At 46.3% G+C, this 19241-nt stretch overlaps 1 protein-coding gene across 1 annotated transcript in view; it reads left to right on the forward strand.

Moving 5' to 3' along the window:
* The window catches only part of CDC45 (cell division cycle 45), a 30644-nt gene that overhangs the window by 3550 nt on the left and 7853 nt on the right, over positions 1-19241 (forward strand). Inside the window, exons 5-13 of the mRNA XM_081036686.1 lie at positions 368-511; positions 7376-7431; positions 8616-8664; positions 10241-10302; positions 11534-11584; positions 13015-13134; positions 14847-14978; positions 15260-15358; positions 15977-16138. Of these exons, the coding sequence (XP_080892812.1) occupies positions 368-511; positions 7376-7431; positions 8616-8664; positions 10241-10302; positions 11534-11584; positions 13015-13134; positions 14847-14978; positions 15260-15358; positions 15977-16138 (875 nt within the window). The remainder of the gene's footprint in view (positions 1-367; positions 512-7375; positions 7432-8615; positions 8665-10240; positions 10303-11533; positions 11585-13014; positions 13135-14846; positions 14979-15259; positions 15359-15976; positions 16139-19241) is intronic.

Genomic DNA, 19241 nt, shown 5'->3' on the forward strand with positions numbered 1-19241 from the left:
AGCCCTCCCGGAACTGCTTTGAGAGACAGGAGTTTTACTCACTTCAGGGCAAGTTGTGGGATGTTCATTTTGTTGGCTTGGTATATGGCATAAGAGGGAGTTTTTCCCCAGACTTAAGTGACTACAGATAGTTTTCAAATTTTGTTAATCTCTGCATATGGTGTGGTGCAACTCCAGCACCTCATTGAAGGGATATGAAAATTTTTTTAAATGCCTGAGAAGTCTGAAATTCTCCAACAGATGGCTGTGTGTATGTATAGAAAACTTATGAGGGAGCCAATTAGGAAATAAGATTCTTTAAGAAAAACATCTGATGGATAGTTTTCTGTCAGAGAGAAAAGACTTGATTGCCCTGTTTTACTTTTAGATCAAATTACTCATTAAACAAGATGATGACCTTGAAATTCCTGCCTATGATGACATCTTTAGGGACGAAGAGGAGGATGAAGAACATTCAGGAAATGAAAGGGATGAGTCAGAGCCTTCTGAGAAGCGCACACGTTTAGAAGAGGTGGGTTTGCGCCTCACCACAGTCTGAAGGAACTTGTAACTTCCAGAGGTCAGAGGTCAGTCCAGAGCCTGATGGGCCCAGGTGGCTGGGAGGAAGCAGGTGTGGGTGATGAGCCTGGGCTCTGCTATCTCCTGGCCGTGTGGCCTCAGGCAGATCGCTGGACTTCTCTGAGCTACAGTGTCCTTATCTGTACAGTAGAATCCCATTAGGAGAATCCCGTTAGGAGGGCTCAGCGCTATTCCTAGACAGCAAACATTTATAAAAAGCAATATGGAGAAACAATAACTAGCATAAAAGTCATTCCCTTTCCCACTTCCCTCCAGAGTCGCTTTCTGTGCAGGTCACCATGGAGGAGCAATGTGGGTCTGCAGCCCTTGGGCAAGCTCAGTCCCGGATGGTCACTCCAGAGGAAACATCTATGAGCAAACAATTGCCTTACGAGTCTTGGGTCTGACCCATTTACGAGCTCTGGGGCCTGGCCAGTGCTGGTGGCTTCTGTGAGATGTAGAACTCCAGGTGGGAGGCGGCTGTTCCTCTAACACGAGGGCCGTGTTTTATTCTAGTGTTCAGTGTAGAAGAAGCTGATGCCCTCTGGCTCCTGATCCTTGATGTGCAGGCTGAAATGTGCCTCTGGAATGTCTTAGGGGCATCCCTTCATCCTTGGCCTGACATCTCCCAATACTGAGCAGAGCCCCCTTGAACCATATTTGGGACACTGTCCATCTCAGGGGCGTGTCCTGCAAAGTTAGGAACGTCTTTCTTGTCTTCCTCCCCTTTGCCCACTTGTTTCTGTAGAGTTTCAGGTGTTCTGACGGGGACCTCTCAGACCCATTCAGATTTTCTTTCCTCTCGTCCAGCTCTTTATGTGTTAGTTCTACTTTCTGGCAGACTTCTGGTCTTTATCTTCTAATTTTTGATTTCTGAGAGCTCTTTTTAATTCTCTGAATGCTTTTTTATAGCATTTTTTTATCTGTTGATGAGCTGCTTTTTATAGGGTATCTGGTAGGATTTTTCCCTGGAAACATTCATATTCTGCAGATGAGAGTCTTAGAATTCTTTATTATGACTAGTAAGTAATTTTTCACTGACTAGTCACCAGTCAGGCTCTGGGGCACCAATGGGAGAACAAAATCCTGCCTTTATGAAACTTCCTTCCAGTGGGGGAGACGTAAGGAATGTGTACATGAGCATGTTAGAGGATGGTTTCAGGGTGAGGTACATATTATGAGGAAAAATACCGCAAGGTAAGGGGCTAGACAGGGAATGGCTTGCTGGTTTATGAAAGTGGCTACCAGACACTTGACCAGAGACCTGAATGAGGGAAGGAGCCAGAAAGACTCATTCAGAGCAGAGCATCTACAGACACCAGGGCTCTGAGAGAGGAGGATGGTTTCAAGGGGGCGCAGCCAGCAGCATGGGGGACACAGGCAGATAAGAACCAGTCTGCGGTCTGGCAACAGGAGAAAATCGGTAGTCTTGAAGAGATGTCGGACCAACCATGTTAGAGCTTCTGTTTACATGCTTACCACATCTATTAGAATCTGGGTTTGTGAATGCTTCATATAATATAATATATAATAGGTATAACTTCCCACTGACTTTTTCTTTTGAAATTTTTTCAAACGTGTACAATGGTTGAAAGGATACTGCAATGAATATCCATATGCTTTCCATCTAGATTCAACAATTGTCCACATGTTGCAACATTTGCTTTCTCTCTATATGCTTTTTTTTGTGCTAGCCCACTTGAGAATAAATTGTAGACACCATGAATTGCAGACTCCCCCATAAATTCTTCCATATGCATCTCCTAAGAATAAAGACATTCTTCCCCACAAACACCATTATCATGTGTAAGAAATTAACAGTGTCCTAAATCATCTAATATTCAGCTCATATTCAGATTTCTTTAATTGTCCCCCAAATTTTGCAGCTATTTTGGTTTCTAAACCATCCAGTCAAGGTTGGCACATTTTCATTTAGCTATTTCTCTTTATTGTCTTTTTTTTAACTTTTTTTTTTTTAATTGGGGAACTGTGCTTTTCTTGGGTTTTTTTTCCCAATCTAGTTGTGGGGGCGGCTCAGCTCAGCTCCAGATCAAGTCATTGTCTTTAATCTAGTTGTGGAGGGCATAGCTCACTGGCCCATGTGGAAATCAAGCCGGCGACCTTGGTGTTAGGAGCACTGTGCTCTAACCACTGAGCAAACCAGCCACCCTCTTTATTGTCTTTTAACCTAGAATATTACCCCCCCTTCTTTCTTTTTTTTTTTAATTGACTTTTTTTTTTAATTTATTGGGGTGACAATTGTTAGTAAATTTTCATAGATTTCAGGTGTACAATTCTGTATTACATCATCTATAAATCCCTTTGTGTGTTTACCACCCAGAGTCAGTTCTCCTTCTCTCTTTCTTTTCTTTTCTTTTTTTTCCTTGTTCTGTTTTGAATAACGTTGGAGGCCACTTTAGTTTTTTATCACTTGTTTCTTCATGGAGTAATTTAACTTGCTCCTCTATCCCTGCATTTTCTATAATCTGTAAGTTAGATGTAGAGACTTGATTTAAATAAGATTTAGCATTTTTGAAAATACATCATATGTAATTAATATCTGTGTGGTTTATAAATAAACGTGCATGTATTAAAGGTATGTTCTCAGAAATGTTTTTATTAATAAGGTGCACACCCAAAGAGTTTTGGAGACAACAGACTATAAATAACTTTTTAAAAGAGTTTTACTGTAAAAACATCAGAGAAGGAGATACGGGGTCAAGAAAATTTTTCGTTTGGCTTTTAATGGTAGGCCCTGCAAAGATGAGATTCCTCTATCAAATGAACACAATTGCACTTAATGTACAGGTGATATTGTGTCTTGGCTTAGTCACCTGGGTTCAAAATTCAGACCTGCCATTACTAGCTGTATGATCTTAGGCAAGTGACTGAACCTCTCTGTGCCTCTGTAAAATGAGGGTAATAATCATACTTGTCTGTTGCAGTCACTACTGGTGTTTAACAAAAGACCCCAAAACTTAAAGCTTAAAAGAATCATTTTCTTATGCTTGCGGATTCCCTGGGTCAGGAATTTGGGCAGAGCCTGGCAGAGACAAATTTCTCTAGGGCTGGAATCCTAGGAAAGTTTGTGGGCTCTAATGTCAGCATCTGGGCTGTCGGGATGGCAACAAGCCAGTACTCCCAACACAGATGCCTGCCAGGGCTCCTCCATTGCACGTGTCTCCCTCACAACATGATGGCTCCAGCTCCCAGCACAAATATTCCAGCTCACAGTGCAGCTACTGCACGGCCCTTCTGACTTGCCTCATACCGGTGATACCACAGAGTCTCACAGCCGCGAGGAGAGGGATAGGATTCCATTGCGCACTGTAGGGAGGGTCAAAGAATTCTTGGGTCCTGGAGTTTTGTTAATCAACTTTATTGAGACACAGTTTCTACACAATAAAATTCACCAGATGTACAATTCAATGAAATTTGACAACTGTAAAAAGTCATGTGACCACCACCACATCATAATAGAGAACATCACCCCCCAAAATAGAGAACATAATAGTTCTATTGCCGCCCAAAAGTTCCTTCATTGGGACCATGCCTTAGTTTTTGTTTGTTTGTTTTTGTTTTTAAGTAAACTTTTTATTTTGAGATCCTTGTAGATTCACATGTAAGAAGATGGAGAAGTCACTTACATACTTTGCCCAGTTTCCCACAATGGTAACATTGCAAAACTGTGGTACAATATCACAATGAGATTATTGCCATTGACGTGTCAAAATACAGGACATTTCCATCACCACAAGGATCCCTGCCAGGCCTCTTTTATAGCCAACCCCACATCCACTGGCAACCACCAATCTCTTTTCTATTTCTATAATTTTATCATTTCAAGAATGTTATATAGGTTGAATAATACACTATGTGGTTTTTGGGAATTGGCTTTTATCACTCAGCATAATTCCCTGGAGGTTTTTTTGGTGTATCAATTATTGGTTCCCTTTTATTACTAAGTAGAATTCCATGGCATGGACTTCCCACAGTTTGTTTAGCTATTCACCCTGCCTATATAGTTACATTGATTCTGAGTTTCTTTAAACAGCATAGAGTTGGGTCATGTTTTTAATCAGGTTTTTTAATTGTTGTATTTAGACCATTTACATTTATTTTAATTATCGATATGTTAGAGCTTAAGTCTGACATTTTCTGTTTGTTCTGTTTTTTATTTGTGTTTTCTTTTTCTCTTGTTTAGGATTCTGTTTCTTTTTCTCTTTTTTAGGATTCTGTTTCGATTTATCTGTAGTGTTTGTGAGTGTACCTGCTTAAATAGTTTTTTTAATGGTTGCTCCAGGTATTATATGTCCACAATTCATCATAGTCTACTGGTATCATCATCATCAAACTGTTGAGTTAAATGTAAAAACTTCACTTTTGTTTATGTCCCTTATTCTTCCCTACTTATAATAGAATTCTCTTAAATATTTCCTCTGCATACAGTTAGTCATCCAGTCATGATTTTTGCTTTAACTATCAAACACAATTATAACTCAAGAGGATAAGGAAAGCCTATTGTATTTACCTAATCTTTGCTTATTAGGTTCTTTCTTCCTTGATGTTTCAAAGCTTCTTCTTTTGTCATTTCTTTTTATCATTCCTATTTACAGAACCTCCTTTAGTTTTTTTAGAGATCTGCTAATGATAAATTCTCTTAGTTTTCCTTTTTCTGAGAATTTCTTGATTTTTCCCTTCATTCCTGAAAGATATTTTCACTGGGTGTAGGATTCAGGGTTAATGGTTCTTTTCACTCAGCTCTTGAAAAATGATGTGCCACTTCCTCTGGCCTCCATGGTTTCTGTCAGAAATCTGCCATTCGAATTGTTTTTCCCCTAGAGGGAAGGCGTCATTTTTCTTCTGGTTTTTTTGTTTGTGTTTGTTTTAGTTTTTTTGTTTGTTTTTTTACTTTATGTACAGAGGTTTTACTACAATGTGTATTGGTGTGGATTTCTTTGGGTTTATCCTATTGAGGCTTTAGTCAGCTCCTGGAATCTGTAGGTTTATGTCTCTTGCCAAATTTTCAGCCATTATTTCTTCATTTTCAGCCATTATGTCTTCAAGTACATTTTCAGCCCCCCACTTTTTCCCCTCCTTCTACACCACCAATGACATGAATGCTAGGTCTTTTGTTGTAGTCCCACATGTCCCTGAGACTCTTTTCCTCCAATCCCCAGTCTAATTTCTCTGTTGCTCAGACTGTGTAATTTTGATCTTGGTGTCTGCTAATTCACTGCTGGTTCTTTTCTCTGTCCCTCCATTCTGCTCTTCAGCCCATTCACTGAGTTTATTTTTCAGCTGTTGTATTTTTCAGTTGTAAATTTCTATTTGTTTCTTCTTTATAATTTATCTTTCTTGCTGAGGCTTTCTATTTTTTTCATTTGTTTCAAGTGTGTTTGTAATTGCTTGCTGAAGCATTTTTATGATGGCTGCTCTAAAATCTCTGTCAGATAATTCTAACATCTGTCATCTTGTTGGCACCTATGGTTTTTTTGTGTGTGTGTTTTTTTGGTATTTAGTTTGGGATTTCCTGGTTCTTCATATAAGTGATTTTTCACATGAAGCTTAGACATTTTTGTAGTACATTATGAGACTGGGTCTTGTTGTCTTGTTGAGACCTTCTGTTTTATCTACTTTTTCTGACACCATTCTGGCAAAGGAGGAAGTGGATGGTGTGACCTTTTTACAGCCAGGTGGAAGTAGAAATTTAGATTCCCTGCTTGACCTCCATTAACCCCTGACGGGAGTGGCTCCCGCGTTACTACTGGGCAAAGAAAGTTTAGGCTCTTTATTTGGCCTCCTATGACACCGCCCAGTGGGGGTGTTGGGAAATGTTACAGGTAGAAGAAGGTGGAGGTATTACAGGTGGAAGGGAGGTATTGGAAGTGTGGGTATCTAGGCTCTCACTCAGCCTTTGCTGGGATGGACAGGGGTTAGGCCATGGTGTTTTTGATGGTGTTGGCCGGAGTAGAGAAGTTACTGTCTAAAAGTTTTTTGTCTTTCTAGGCTGCTCCTTTCTGGCCCTTTGGCTTTTGTTGGGGATTATTTTTTTGTCTGAACCTGTTGGTATTCAGGTTGCCAGCTTCTTCAGCTCTAAGTCTGGGATATATGAGCCAAAAGTAAAACGAGGGAACTTTTATCACTGTGTCATTGCTCAGGTCCTTGGGTCCTTAGCTGGTCGGCCTTCCTCTCCACCTCTCAGAGTCTTATTTTGTTTGTTTTACACATAATGTCAGGGTTTTTAGGTAAAGTCAGTAGACGCATAGGGATAAATGTATTTATCACATCTTTGCAGAAGGAGAAGTCTCAGGACCAAGGATTTTTTAAACTGCCACACTACCTCATGCCATTGTTGTGAGAACTGAATGAGATTGTACATGTAAAATTAGAATAGTCCCTGACACATGGTAGAACGTAAGACACATTAGCTCGTATTAATCTGGTGGGGAAGCCAGTGTGAGGTAACGGTGGGCTTATTCCAGATCACGTGTGTGTCGGGGGGAGGGGCGATGGAAATCTGGGGCAGACAGACAGAGTGTAGCCTGAGCAGGAGCTGGGGAAGCATCCGCTCTCGTCTACAGTGTCCTCAGTGCTGAGGGCCCAGTGGGGTCCCCAGCCATCCTCTGCCTTAGTTCCTCGCCTTCTGCAGGAGTAGACTGCTTGAGGCACAGAAATGACCCATGTTTTTTCCTGCAGGGTTATGAGCCCATTGCCTTCTGCCGAATCAGAACCTTTGGCTTCTACCAAATTAAGCTAAGGGGATAAATTCCTGATTTGTTTGCTCAGCCTTTTGTTTTCTTTGTCCCCGTATCAGGAGATTGTGGAGCAAACCATGAAGAGGAGGGAGCGAAGAGAGTGGGAGGCCCGGAGGTGAGTGTGTAGTTCAAGCAGCACCCACTCTCCCTGTGGATCAGGGAGACACCTGTTTTTTCCCTGGGAGCTGCATGCATTTTTTTTCTGTTTGAGGACAATTTATTTAGTTTAGAACCTCTGGGCCAGTGGCTCAACATGTGAGCATGCGGTCCCTGCATTAGAGAACTCCGGGTCGTTTTCCTAGTTGTCCTGGTTTCATGAGTGACAGGACCAGGCCCACGGGTCTCCCAAATATATACCATCTGTTAAGGGTGACAGCCCTTGGTTCTTTACTTTTATAGTTTTCCAGATGTAGATACTTTTATATATAAATTCTTACAAATGAGATAGATGCCAATTGTGTAAAACTTTTCATAGAAAAAAATGTATGAAAAGGAAACTAGGTTATCCATAATTCTTCATATTGCAAATTTAAAAATTGAAGTGCTCCAAAATAAAAGTATTGGAAAGGTTCTAACTTGAGGTGAACATGCAGCAATGCCCCTGAGCTGGCAATTCCTTGCTGGATCCAGTTCTTAAAGTTCCCGCTGCTGTCCCCTGCTGTTCTGGTGGATGGCGTGTACTCGGCCGCCCCCTCATGGAAGAACAATGTAAAATCATTCTGGGAAATGTAAGGAAAGAAAAGTAAATATGATCTATTTTCACCAATGGGAAGAGATTCTGGCTTTGGATTGATCTTCCTGGGTTATCCATACTTGCCTATATTTTACGTAATCATAATACTCACCTAATTTTGCATTTTTCCACTTAATGTAACTTTTAGATAGTTACAAGTAGGTTTTATAAGCACATAGTACTTCATTGGCCATGCCCCTTGTTTTTGAACTATAGGTTATTCAGTGCTTTGCTGTGACAAACAAGGCTGCAGTGAACAACCTTGTGCACATAGCAAGTCTGGTCTTGCTTGTTCCTTTGCATTGATGTCTTGGGATAATTTCTCAGAAGTGGGGTTCTGGGACTGTGCCTCTGTACGTTTTCCATTGCCACAAGCAGTTTGTGTCAATGTCCCTCCCTTCCCAGCCTTGTACACATACACTCTGGAGAAAGAGTTCATAATGTAAACAAATACTACCACGACTACATTTGCATTTCTTTGAGTACTGTCAAGTTTTAGCATTTTCCCAAATGTTTGGCTTCCTGAACTGCTTCTCGTGGAAGACCCACGTTTTGTGTCGTTACAGAAGAGACATCCTCTTCGACTATGAGCAGTATGAATATCATGGGACGTCCGTAAGTATGGCTGGATGGAATTCGCCACAAAGTTCTGACTCAGGAATCAGTGTCCTGAACCATAAGGAGGAACGAGCGTAGGTTTTAGAGCGACAAAAGCCTGGTTTGAATCTGCAGCCCCACAACTTCCCGTTGTGTGACCGTGATCAGGTGGTACAGCCTGTCTGAGCCTTAAACTCCTCCTCCATTAAAGGAAGAGAACAATCTTCATTTCAGAGGCAGTTATGTGTGTGCCTCCCAGTATGTGCTCAAAGAACAGCAGCGATTATTTTTGTTCATCATCAAAAATAACAGAACAGTTCTGTGTTAGTCTCTGTGCAAGAAGATGAAACTGTAGCCTTATAAAGGCCCATCAGTGTGTGTGTGTTGCGGAACAGAATTTCACATAGAAAACCTGTGTTGACTCCAGTAGCGCTGAGCAGAGCTCAGGCCCTTAAGGAGCCCTAGAAAATAAGTTTCCAGTAAGATACGCCATTTGGTTCTAGTGTTTGGCCCTGGGGCCTTGAACTCTAAACACCGTATTTCCAGTGTCTCTTTTATGTCAAGGTCCTCTTGTCCTTTGAAGGATCACCCCTGTGCTCTCTGCTTGGCCCCGGCCAATGGAAGATTCTGAGCAGTGAGTGGGTGCATGATGGTCACTCTGAGAAGGTGTGGCCAGGGCAGTGGATCCTGGCTCCCTCCAGATACATAGGTGGTTCCCTTAGAAATCTTCTCCCTGAAAGGAAGCCCCGTTATCTCACAGCTAAGGAGACTAGCGTCTTCTGGTCAAACACTGATCCTCCTTCATCATCTCCTACCAAACCCCAGACCAGGGGTGTCCAAACTGCGGCCCGCAACCCATTTTTTATTGGCCTGCAGCAAATTCCAAAATTATGTTTGGTTTACTTAAATAAACCAGATGAGGCAATAGTACTTCACCTTGATGTGAGTGGCCCGGCTGTTTGTGTATTTTACCGCATATGGCCCTTGGTAAAAAACGTTGAAAAAAGTTTAGGCACCCCTGCCCTAGATCCTCTGCTCACAGGGAGCTAGGTGCTTCCGTCCATGGACAGTCCTGTTAGAAAGACCTTCCTCACAGGGGGTCCTGAGGCTTCTCTCTTTAATGGTCAAGTATTTGGAAGCACGGCCCTTTCTCATCTGACCTTCCTGGGAATGTGTGCGAGGCCACCAGCCAGCCAGGAAGAGCATGGTGGATCAGGGTTGTGCAGACGACAGGGTCCCTGACCTCCCAACTTCAGTGCCTCCCTTGGGCATCACCAAGGGACCCAATGAGACGTGTAGAGGCCCCTGTATAGCGCTGTATCGGCTGTCCTCCCTTGCTGCATGATGAAGTGCATGCACAGTAATGACTTTAGTTAGCAGAGGAGACAGTTCAGGTCACTTGAGTTCCTCTGTCTTCCTCCCTCGGCTTAGCCTGGGATCCACCCACACACCCTGGCTGGACACACCCTCAGTCTGCAGAGTTTCAGCTGGGCCCCAGGCAGCTCAGGTCGGGCCTGGGTGTGGGGCCTGGCCCCAGTGTATGCCCCTTGCGTGAACACAGCTGCTTCTGGCCTCAGGCTTCTCTTTCTTACAGTCAGCCATGGTGATGTTTGACCTGGCATGGATGATGTCCAAGGATCTGAATGACATGCTGTGGTATGTAGTCCCCAGTCAAGCTCAATGCCACATATAGCTCCTTTGTTCTAGCAGCTCTGTCCTCCCACAGTGAGGAGGGGGTCTGAAGGAAGACATCACGATGTGAGCCTTTATTGTCCCCCCTGGGAATACTGGATGTGGCCCCTTTCTGGGAAAGTGCATGGCCCTGGTTTGTTTCTTCCTACTGTGAGGCTCTCGGGACAGCACACAAACTCCCAGGTGTGGAGGGAGCATAGCAAGGTCAAGGGTCAGAGGGTGGGGCCCATGCACAGCTCCTGCCTTCCCACTCTACCACTCACGCTTGCTGCCCAGGAAATTTGGGTAACAGAAGGAGCGTGAGATTTGAATGAGGCAGCCCTTGCTAGATATCTTTGTAACCCTAGCTCGTGGAGAAATCAGATGCAGGAAAAATCGTACTGCCCACCTCTGAGTTTGCTTTAAGCAGGAGCTGTTGGCCCGTGGGTGGAAAAGTCAGAAGGAGGTGGCGTCAGTCAGAGATGATACCCTGCGTGACGTTTTCTGAAGAGGTCCCTCAGGCAGCAGCACGCTGCCCTGGGAGATGTGGGTGCTCAGGTGCCCGTCACCTCCGTGCTCAGGACCTCTCCCACGTCACTGCTCAGCGTCCTCAGCTGTTCTTGGCTCTGGGCCTGGAGGAGTGCCTTGAAGAACTGCCTGGGACTAGCAGAGGGTACCCCTGGGGTCCTGTTCCATTTTGCTGTGGGTCTTCTGTGACCCCGTGGATCTGTTAGCTCATTTACAAAAGATGAGCGTGGAGATGGAAACTTGGGAGGTTATTAAGGGGCCTAAACGCGTTACTCTCCGTCCCACCGTTTTACACTGGAAGGACAGGGACCTACCAAGGGTCTGCTGTCCTGCAGGCGTATCACAGAGAAGGGTGTGGTGTGAGGGCCTCAGAGAGGTAGAGCAAGGCACCAGGGGCCCCCAGTGCCTACGCACGGGTGTCTGCTGCAGGCCTGCACTGGCACGACGAGGCTGGAGAGTGGCAGGCCAGGTCCTGCTGTCCCTGTCTTTGGTCTCCTTCATGTACCCAAAGCTCCTGCAGTGGTCACATTGCACCAATAGCCCGGAGTCGCCCCCTGTCACTTCTCCATCTCCAGCGTGGGGACTGCCTGTCCAAGGGTTCACCTGGGTCTGGTCATGATAGCAGGATGTTCCTCTGAGCGCCACCTGCCCACCCCATTCACTGCTTTTTCGCCCTCTCTCCTTCCAGGTGGGCCATCGTCGGACTAACAGACCAGTGGGTGCAAGACAAGATCACTCAGTAAGGACATGCTCCCTCGGGCTGTGCGAGGTCCCCTGTGCTGTGACAGTGTGCACGGCCCGGCTGCAGCCAGAGTTTGCAGCAGGGAGAAGGGTGGCAGCGTCACCATAGAGCCCCACTGAGGAAGGGCTGCTGTTGGGCCTGGGTCCCTGTCACTGAGGAACGGCTTGTTATTGGGAACTCTGGCACAGTAGCATGTAGCCTTGTGTGGACATTTTGTGCACCCTCAGGGAGCCAGCAGGTAGGGCCAGTGATGAGAGGAAGGAGCACAGACTCCCTGCTCTGGGTGCCGTTTGCTCCCCATGCTGTGGGCAGGGCTAAGCCCAGATGTAGCCTGTGCCTAACGGACACGGGCAGAAGGAAGAGGTGAGAGCCCCCAGAGTCCTGCCGGGGGGTGCGTGCGATCTCCAGGCTAAGGGGAAGGCTGCAGAAGGTTGCAGGAAGGGCTGGGCTGGCATGGAGTGAATCCTTTTTTGCCCCTTGCTGGGCAGGCTTTGGTGCTTGCCATTGGAGTCACACAGACGAGCTGGAGGGTTACCCCAGAATGGAGATGCCAGGGAGGAGCAGAGTGCCAGTGCCTTCTCTTATTCCCACTCCTCTGGGGCTGTCAGGTGGGGAATCCAAGGGAACTGACAGGGACCTTGGCCCCAGGACACTAACGCTTTCCCAGGGGACCCGAGCCTCTCACCTGGCACTGCCCAAGCCCAGCCTCCTTGTACAGTTTGCGAAGGTCTCCGTGCCCCCTATGTCCTGTCTCCCCCACCCCGTGCACCCAAGTCCTACAGTGTAACCCAGGAGGCAGGAGGATCCTGAGTCTCAGACCCGGGGCACTTCCTGGGTTTGTCACCTTGGCCCAGCAGGGTGGGCCTGTCCTTTCCTGTTAAAGTAGCGTGGGCTGTGTGCTGTGCCAGGCACCATCCCTGGCCTGTGGCCCTCCCTTCAGGTGAGGCCCCACTGTCACCATCCTGCTCGTTGGCCACCTGTAAGTGGACCTGGACGGGGGTCTGCCCTTTCCCACTGTGCTTGAGAGCACTCCCTCTGCTGGGTCCATGCCCCCTGCTGTGGGTCACTGTCCACTTGACCATGGCTGTCAGGCAGGGCCGTGGCCTCTCTCAGCACCAACTCTCAGAAGGCCTCAAATAAGTAATGATAGGGCAGTTGATGCCCAGGGGAAGGTGGGTGAGGTCAGAGCCCACCTCTCAGCTCTGTCCACTCACCTTCCCCAGCTGCCCAGCCCTGTCACCCATTCCACCAAGCTTGGTTTCCACGCAGAAGTGGTAGAGGTTCCTTAGTCCTGGAAGGAGCAACCTGCATGGTGGGCTGTCCCCCTGGGCCTATAAGGGGAAGCCCTGAGGGATGGGGGAGGCCTTGGCAGGCTGTACGTGAGGAGAGGAGGGAGCCCACCCCGGCCAGCAGTGCTTCCTCCCCAGGATGAAGTATGTGACTGACGTCGGTGTCCTACAGCGCCATGTGTCCCGGCACAACCACCGGGATGAGGACGAGGAGAACGCCCTCTCTGTGGACTGCATGCGCATCTCCTTCGAGTACGAGTATCCTTGCGGTTCAGGCCCTTGGTGCAGGCAGCGCCCCTGCCCTCAGACACTGCTCAGTGGCGCGCTGTTTGTCACCTCTGCAGGCCCCAGCCCACGTCCCCGTGGGTGGCGTGCTTTCTGGCCGCAGAGCTGTAGGTTATGCAGCTGTGGCTGCCACGTCTCCACGACAGGCAGCAGACAGGACGAGAGGCTTTCAGAAGAGGGCCCCCATGTGCTCCTGGGCTGGGCAGAGCACTGGGACTGGGGAAGCAGGTTCTGCCCCAGCTCATCTCTGGCTTTGGCTAGACGCCACAGCTATTTTTAGAAGCACGGCTTATCTATTGAGAGCTCATTGTAGGCCTGACACAAGGTGCGTACAAGTGAGGGCATGTAGGACTGCCTGTGCGGTGCGGGCAGTTTAGTGACCTTTGCAGACTCCTGTCAAGTCAGTTAGGAAACAAGTGAGCCAGCACGTGATTACGGAGTGTGGCGTTTTGTGAGGAGAGTGTAGGGTGCTGACGGAGTAACCAGGGGACCAAGGGACCACAGTGCTCCGGAAAGTCTTGGGAGAGGCCACACCTCAGGCTGAGATTCAGCTGTTCTCCATGACAGGGAAAGCAGTCTGGGCAGAGGCTGTGGCCATGCAAAAGCTCTGAGGTGAGCTCAGGAAGGGGCTGGAGAGATGTGCAGACTTCACAGGTCAGAGAGGACTCAGCGGGTGACCCTGTGAGCCCGTAGCAGTGACAGAGTTCCATTCTTGGTGTTTGAAAGGTCCCTGGTTTGCTGATTAGAGGCAAGCAGACAGAACAGTAGTTTGAGCCAGACTATAGCAGCGAGTGCCAGGCATGATGGGTTGCTGCGTAGACAGTGGTTAGAGTAATGGCAGGGACAGTGTCACCCTGTCCCTGTGCTGGGATGGCTGGGGATAAGTAAACATGGGTTTGGGAGAGGTTATGTGACAGGTGTCCACGAGAAGTCTGGAAAGGTGCTGGATGCAGGAGGCTGGACTCCTGGGAGAGAGGCCACTGCAGGAGCCCACCAGGAGCCAGGTCCTGATATGTGACATCCAAGGAGCAGAGCTTGCCTGGGGTGTGTGCAGAGAGGATGGTGGCCCTGGAGCTGAGCCCTCCAGGGGGGCAGTGATGAGGACAGAACCTGCCACATGCCCAGAGGTCAGCCCGGGGGGGCGGGTTTGTTGGCAGGAGCAGTGGCATGTGGATGCAGGCAGGACCAGCACGGTGTCCTTTCCGAGACCCTCTGGTGTGGGAGGAGAGGCCAGTGGGGTTTAAGGACATCTCGCACACAGCCTCACTCTTGGCCCCGTGAGCAGTGAGGGGTGTGTTCAAGAAGGAATGAGCATGGGACCTTCGCGGAGGGCATCCTGGCACGGGGATGGCTCGAAGGGAGAGCAGAGTCAGGTGCAGGACACGGAGTGGATGGGATGGCAGCCTAGGCTGGTGATGTCCCATCAGGCCTGAGTCCTGTGTGGCCACAAGGGCTCTCTTAGGACCACAGTACACAGGCTCTCAGAACCTCTTTAGTTCCCGTCTGCCCTCCTCACAGTCTTCTATGTGGATCAAATTAAGAAGGTCAAAGAGCTCCAGTTTATTCATGTAGTAATCGGTGTGGCCCAGTGAGTGGAGCAGGCCGTCTGCTGGAGTCGCAGGTGGGCCCTCACAGGGTGGGGCCCGGTCACCGTGCAGCCGCAGCCTCCTTGACTGCAGGCCCAGCCTCCATCTGGCGCTCTACCAGCACTGGTCCCTCCATGACAGCCTGTGCAACACGTGCTACACTGCAGCCAGGTTCAAGCTGTGGTCTGTGCATGGGCAGAAGAGGCTCCAGGAGTTCCTTGCAGACATGGGGTGAGTGACCGCCCAGGCCCGGAGCCCCCCACCATGCAGCCCTCAAGGTAGAAGCCCCCCTTGCCTTGTGATGGATTTGGTCTTAGTATTCACCTGCTGCCTCTTTCTGTCATTGAGTTCCTCGCTCTGAGTTTCCAGAATGTCCTGTGTAGGCCCACACTAGGTTGTCTCTTGCTTGCAAACACGGACCCCTTGCGGGATATTCTCCCTCCCATTGGTGTTTCGGCAATTTCGATTTGAAGTCAGATTACTCGTTTGACTAGTGCTTGCTGTCTTTCCAGTCTCCCCCTGAAACAGGTGAAGCAGAAGTTTCAGTCCATGGACATCTCTTTAAAGGAAAATTTGCGGGAGATGATTGAAGAGTCTGCAAATAAATTTGGGTAAACACATGTTTTTCTGCATTAAGCTTCGTTAAGGCTTCAACTTTAACCACATTCCTAAAACCATGCAGAAAACCAGAATGCATAAATGAGCATGACCTGTCTAGCTTGTCCTGAAGTTTTAAGACTTCGTGAAGTGCCCAAAAGGTCTAGAATCCTTAAATCCTAGGGCTGAGGTGCAGACGTTTGAGGTCGACCTAGCCTGTCCCTCAGTAGGCACAGGAAACGGGCCCGGGAAGAGCCCCCTGGGGCCAGGTTCAGGCAAGTTCTGTCCAACCAGGTTTTCTAGCACCGCTGGAGGACCTGTGTCTGGCTGCTCCTGACATCCTATGGTTGTGCTGCTCCCCGCATACACACCCCAGCCCGACAACTACTACTCTGCCCCCAACCAGCTGAGCAGCTGTGGATGAGGCACTCAGTGCCCTGGGTTACAGGGCTGGTATGTCAGGCCTTCTGACCCCCTCCATTTTCTGACCAGAACGGCTGTACTGAGACATTGGTGGGAGGGGGACAGCAGCACATCTGCTTGCCTGGCCTAGCAGTGAGAGTTCACCTACAACTTGAGGACACTCACACATACACGCAGAGAGACAGTCACATTGCCTCCTCTGGTTGCAGGATGAAGGACATGCGCATACAGACTTTCAGCATTCATTTTGGCTTCAAGCATAAGTTCCTGGCCAGTGATGTTGTGTTTGCCACCATGTCACTGATGGAGAACCCCGAGAAGGACAGCTCAGGGACAGATAACTTCATCCAGGCTCTGGACAGTCTCTCCAGGTAGCGGCCATGACCGTGGCCACCAGCCCGTCGGGCCACCTCCGGCCCTCAACCTCACATTGGCCAGGGAGACGGGTCTCGGGGACCTTCAAGGTTGGGGTGACTGCATCTTGCAAAAGCTGCTGAGTTAGAATTGAAATCAGGGTGCACCAGAGCCAGGCAGGTGGGAGGTGCATGAGACACATTTCCTGCTCATCTTACTATATGTCACTTTCTCTTGAATCCCTTTCATTTCTTTTCTTTTTTTTCACCTCTAAGGCATTATTTGTGGTGTTTATTCATTTGCATGTTTTTTCTAGTTTAGTCATTTCTCATTTTCATTTTTCTTTTATTTCTAAGTTTTTTATTATCTCACCTGAGGTGTCATATTATTTTTTAATGTCTTTTAGCCTGATTTGAAATAAGACCTTACAGTTTTGACCATTTGGGGGGCATGTCTTTATAGAATACTTTCATTGTCGATAGGGATATTATTCTGCTTCTTATTCTGTAGTAATTTTGAGAGGATTTGACCTTGATCCTCATTGTTGCTCATTTTTTGGTGAATTACCTTGATTTTTTAGGAGGAGGCATGATTCAGACAGCTTTTCTAACTTCAGAGAGCTGTCACTCTGTTGCTTTTGTGTAGTGTTAAAAAAAGAAAAATATAGGGACCCACTTTCTGGGATTTCCTGGTCCTATATCCTAGCACACCTTTTAAAAACAGCTTTAGTGAACTATAATTCACATATCGTATAATTCACCCATTTAAAGCATACAGTTCAGTGGCTTTTAGTATATTCACAAGGTTGTGCAAACATCATCACTATCTAATTTTAGAATATTTTCATTACCCCCAAAAGAAACCCTGCTGTCCTTAGCCATCACCTCCCAAATCCCCCATCTCATAGCCCTGGGCAACCACTAACCTACTTTCTGTCTCCATAGGTTTGTTATTCTGGACATTTCATGTCAATGGAATCAGACAATATGTGGTCCTTTAGGTGCTGGTTTCTTTCACTTAGAATAATGTTTTTCAAGGTTCATCCATTTCATAGCATGTGTCAGAATTTCATTCCTTTTTATTGCAAACAATATTCTATTACAGAGATAAAGATTTTATTAATCCATTCATCAGTTGGTGGGCATTTGGGTAGTTTCTGCCTTTTGACTATTATGAATAATACTGCCATAAACATGCTTTCATTTCTCTTTGGTGTATGCCTAGGAATGGACTTGATGGGTCATATGTTAACTATATGTTTAAACTTTTGAGGAACTGCCAGACTTTTCTAAAGCAGCTGCACCATTTTACATTCTCACCAGCAGTGTATGAGAATTTGAATTTCTCAACATCCTTGCCAACACTTGTTCTTGTCTGTTTGATTAGTCCCATCCTAGCAAGTATGAAGTGGTATCTCATCATAGCATTTCCTTGATGGCTAATGATGCTGAGCAGCTTTTCATGTGCTTATTAACCATTTGTATATCTTGTTTTGAGAATTGTCTGTTTAAGTCCTTTGCCCATTTTTAAATTGGGTTGTCTTTGTTATTGAGTTGTAAAAATCGTTTTATATATTCAAAATACAAATCCACTGTCAGAATGATTTGCAAATATTAGTATCTGGTGTGAAGAACGGGTCCAACGAATTTTTTTGTGTGTGACATGCAATTGTTGTAGCATAATTTGTGGAAAAGACTTCTTTCCCCCATTGAATTATTTTGTCATCCATGTTGAAAATCAGTTGACTGTAAATATGGAAATTTATTCCTAATTCAATTCTAGTCTACCAATCAATATGCCTATACTTATGACAGTACCACACTGTTTTGGGTACTGTAGCTTTGTAGCAAGTTTTGGCTATTCTCGGTTCCTTGGATTTCCATAAATTTTAGGATCAGTTTGTCATTTCTGCAAAGAAGTCAGAATGTGTTGAATTTATAGCTCAATTTGGGGAGTATTGCTATCTTAATAATATTAAGACTTTAAATCCATGAACGTGGGATGGTTTTCCATTTCATAGTGATATGTCTAGAGTGGGTCTTGTTTCATGTATTATACTAGGTTCTTGGGTGAGCCTTTTCAATCCTAGGCTCTGTCTTTAAGATTGAGAATGCTTTTGTGCTGTTTCTTTACTACCCCCCTACACACACACACACACACACACACACACACACACACTTACATCAGTGTTTTATTTTCTTCCCAGACTTTCTGGAACAATGCTCTGTCTCTTATTTTTACCTTATATTAGGTTGGTGCAAAAGTAACTGCCGTTTAAAAGTTTAAAAATAGTTGCAAAAACCACAATTACTTTTGCATGAACCTAATATTTCCATGTCTTTGTCTTGTGATTGATGTTAAGGAAGTTTTTATTGATTTTATCCTCTTTCCTTTGAAAGTGAATTTTTTATTTATTTATTTTTAAACTTTCTTTTTTTTTTTAAGTTTTATTGGGGAATATTGGGGAATGGTGTGTTTCTCCAGGGCCCATCAGCTCCAAGTGGTTGTTCTTTAATCTATTTGTGGAGGGTGCAGTTCAGCTCCAAGTCCAGTCGCCATTTTCAATCTTTAGTTGCAGGGGCCCAGCCCACCATCCCATGCAGGAATTGAACCGGCAACCCAGTTCAATAGAGCTCGCACTCTAACTGACTTACCCATCCAGCCACCCCTCGGGAAGCTCAGTGGCAGCTTGTTATCTTCAATCTAGTTGTGGAGGGCTCAGCTCACTGGCCCATGTGGGAATCGAACCAGCAACCCTGTTGTTCAGAGCTTGTGCTCTAACCAATTTGGGCCATCTGGCCGCCCCAGAATTTTTTTTTTTTTTTGCAATCATTTTACTTTCCACAAACACTTCCTAGTTTCTGATGGTTCCTTTTTCATCACATCCTGTTCTTTGTTTACAAATGTAGTGGTTGCCCCATATCTCTTTGAAGATAGAGGAGTTCATTTTAAGTTTTCTTTTGTTCTCCAAATTATCTCTATATCCTCTAGGGTCATGTTTTCAGGCCCCAGGTGTTTCTCAAATGTCTAGTGGTTCTTTGCATTCAAGAGGGAGGCTGTGGAACCCTGGGTCTCTGGGCACAGCCTGCTATCCAGAAGCCATTGCTTCATCTTGATGGA

The sequence above is a fragment of the Rhinolophus hipposideros genome, assembly GCF_964194185.1.
Source record: "Rhinolophus hipposideros genome assembly, chromosome: 24".
Taxonomy (NCBI): Eukaryota; Metazoa; Chordata; class Mammalia; order Chiroptera; family Rhinolophidae; genus Rhinolophus; species Rhinolophus hipposideros.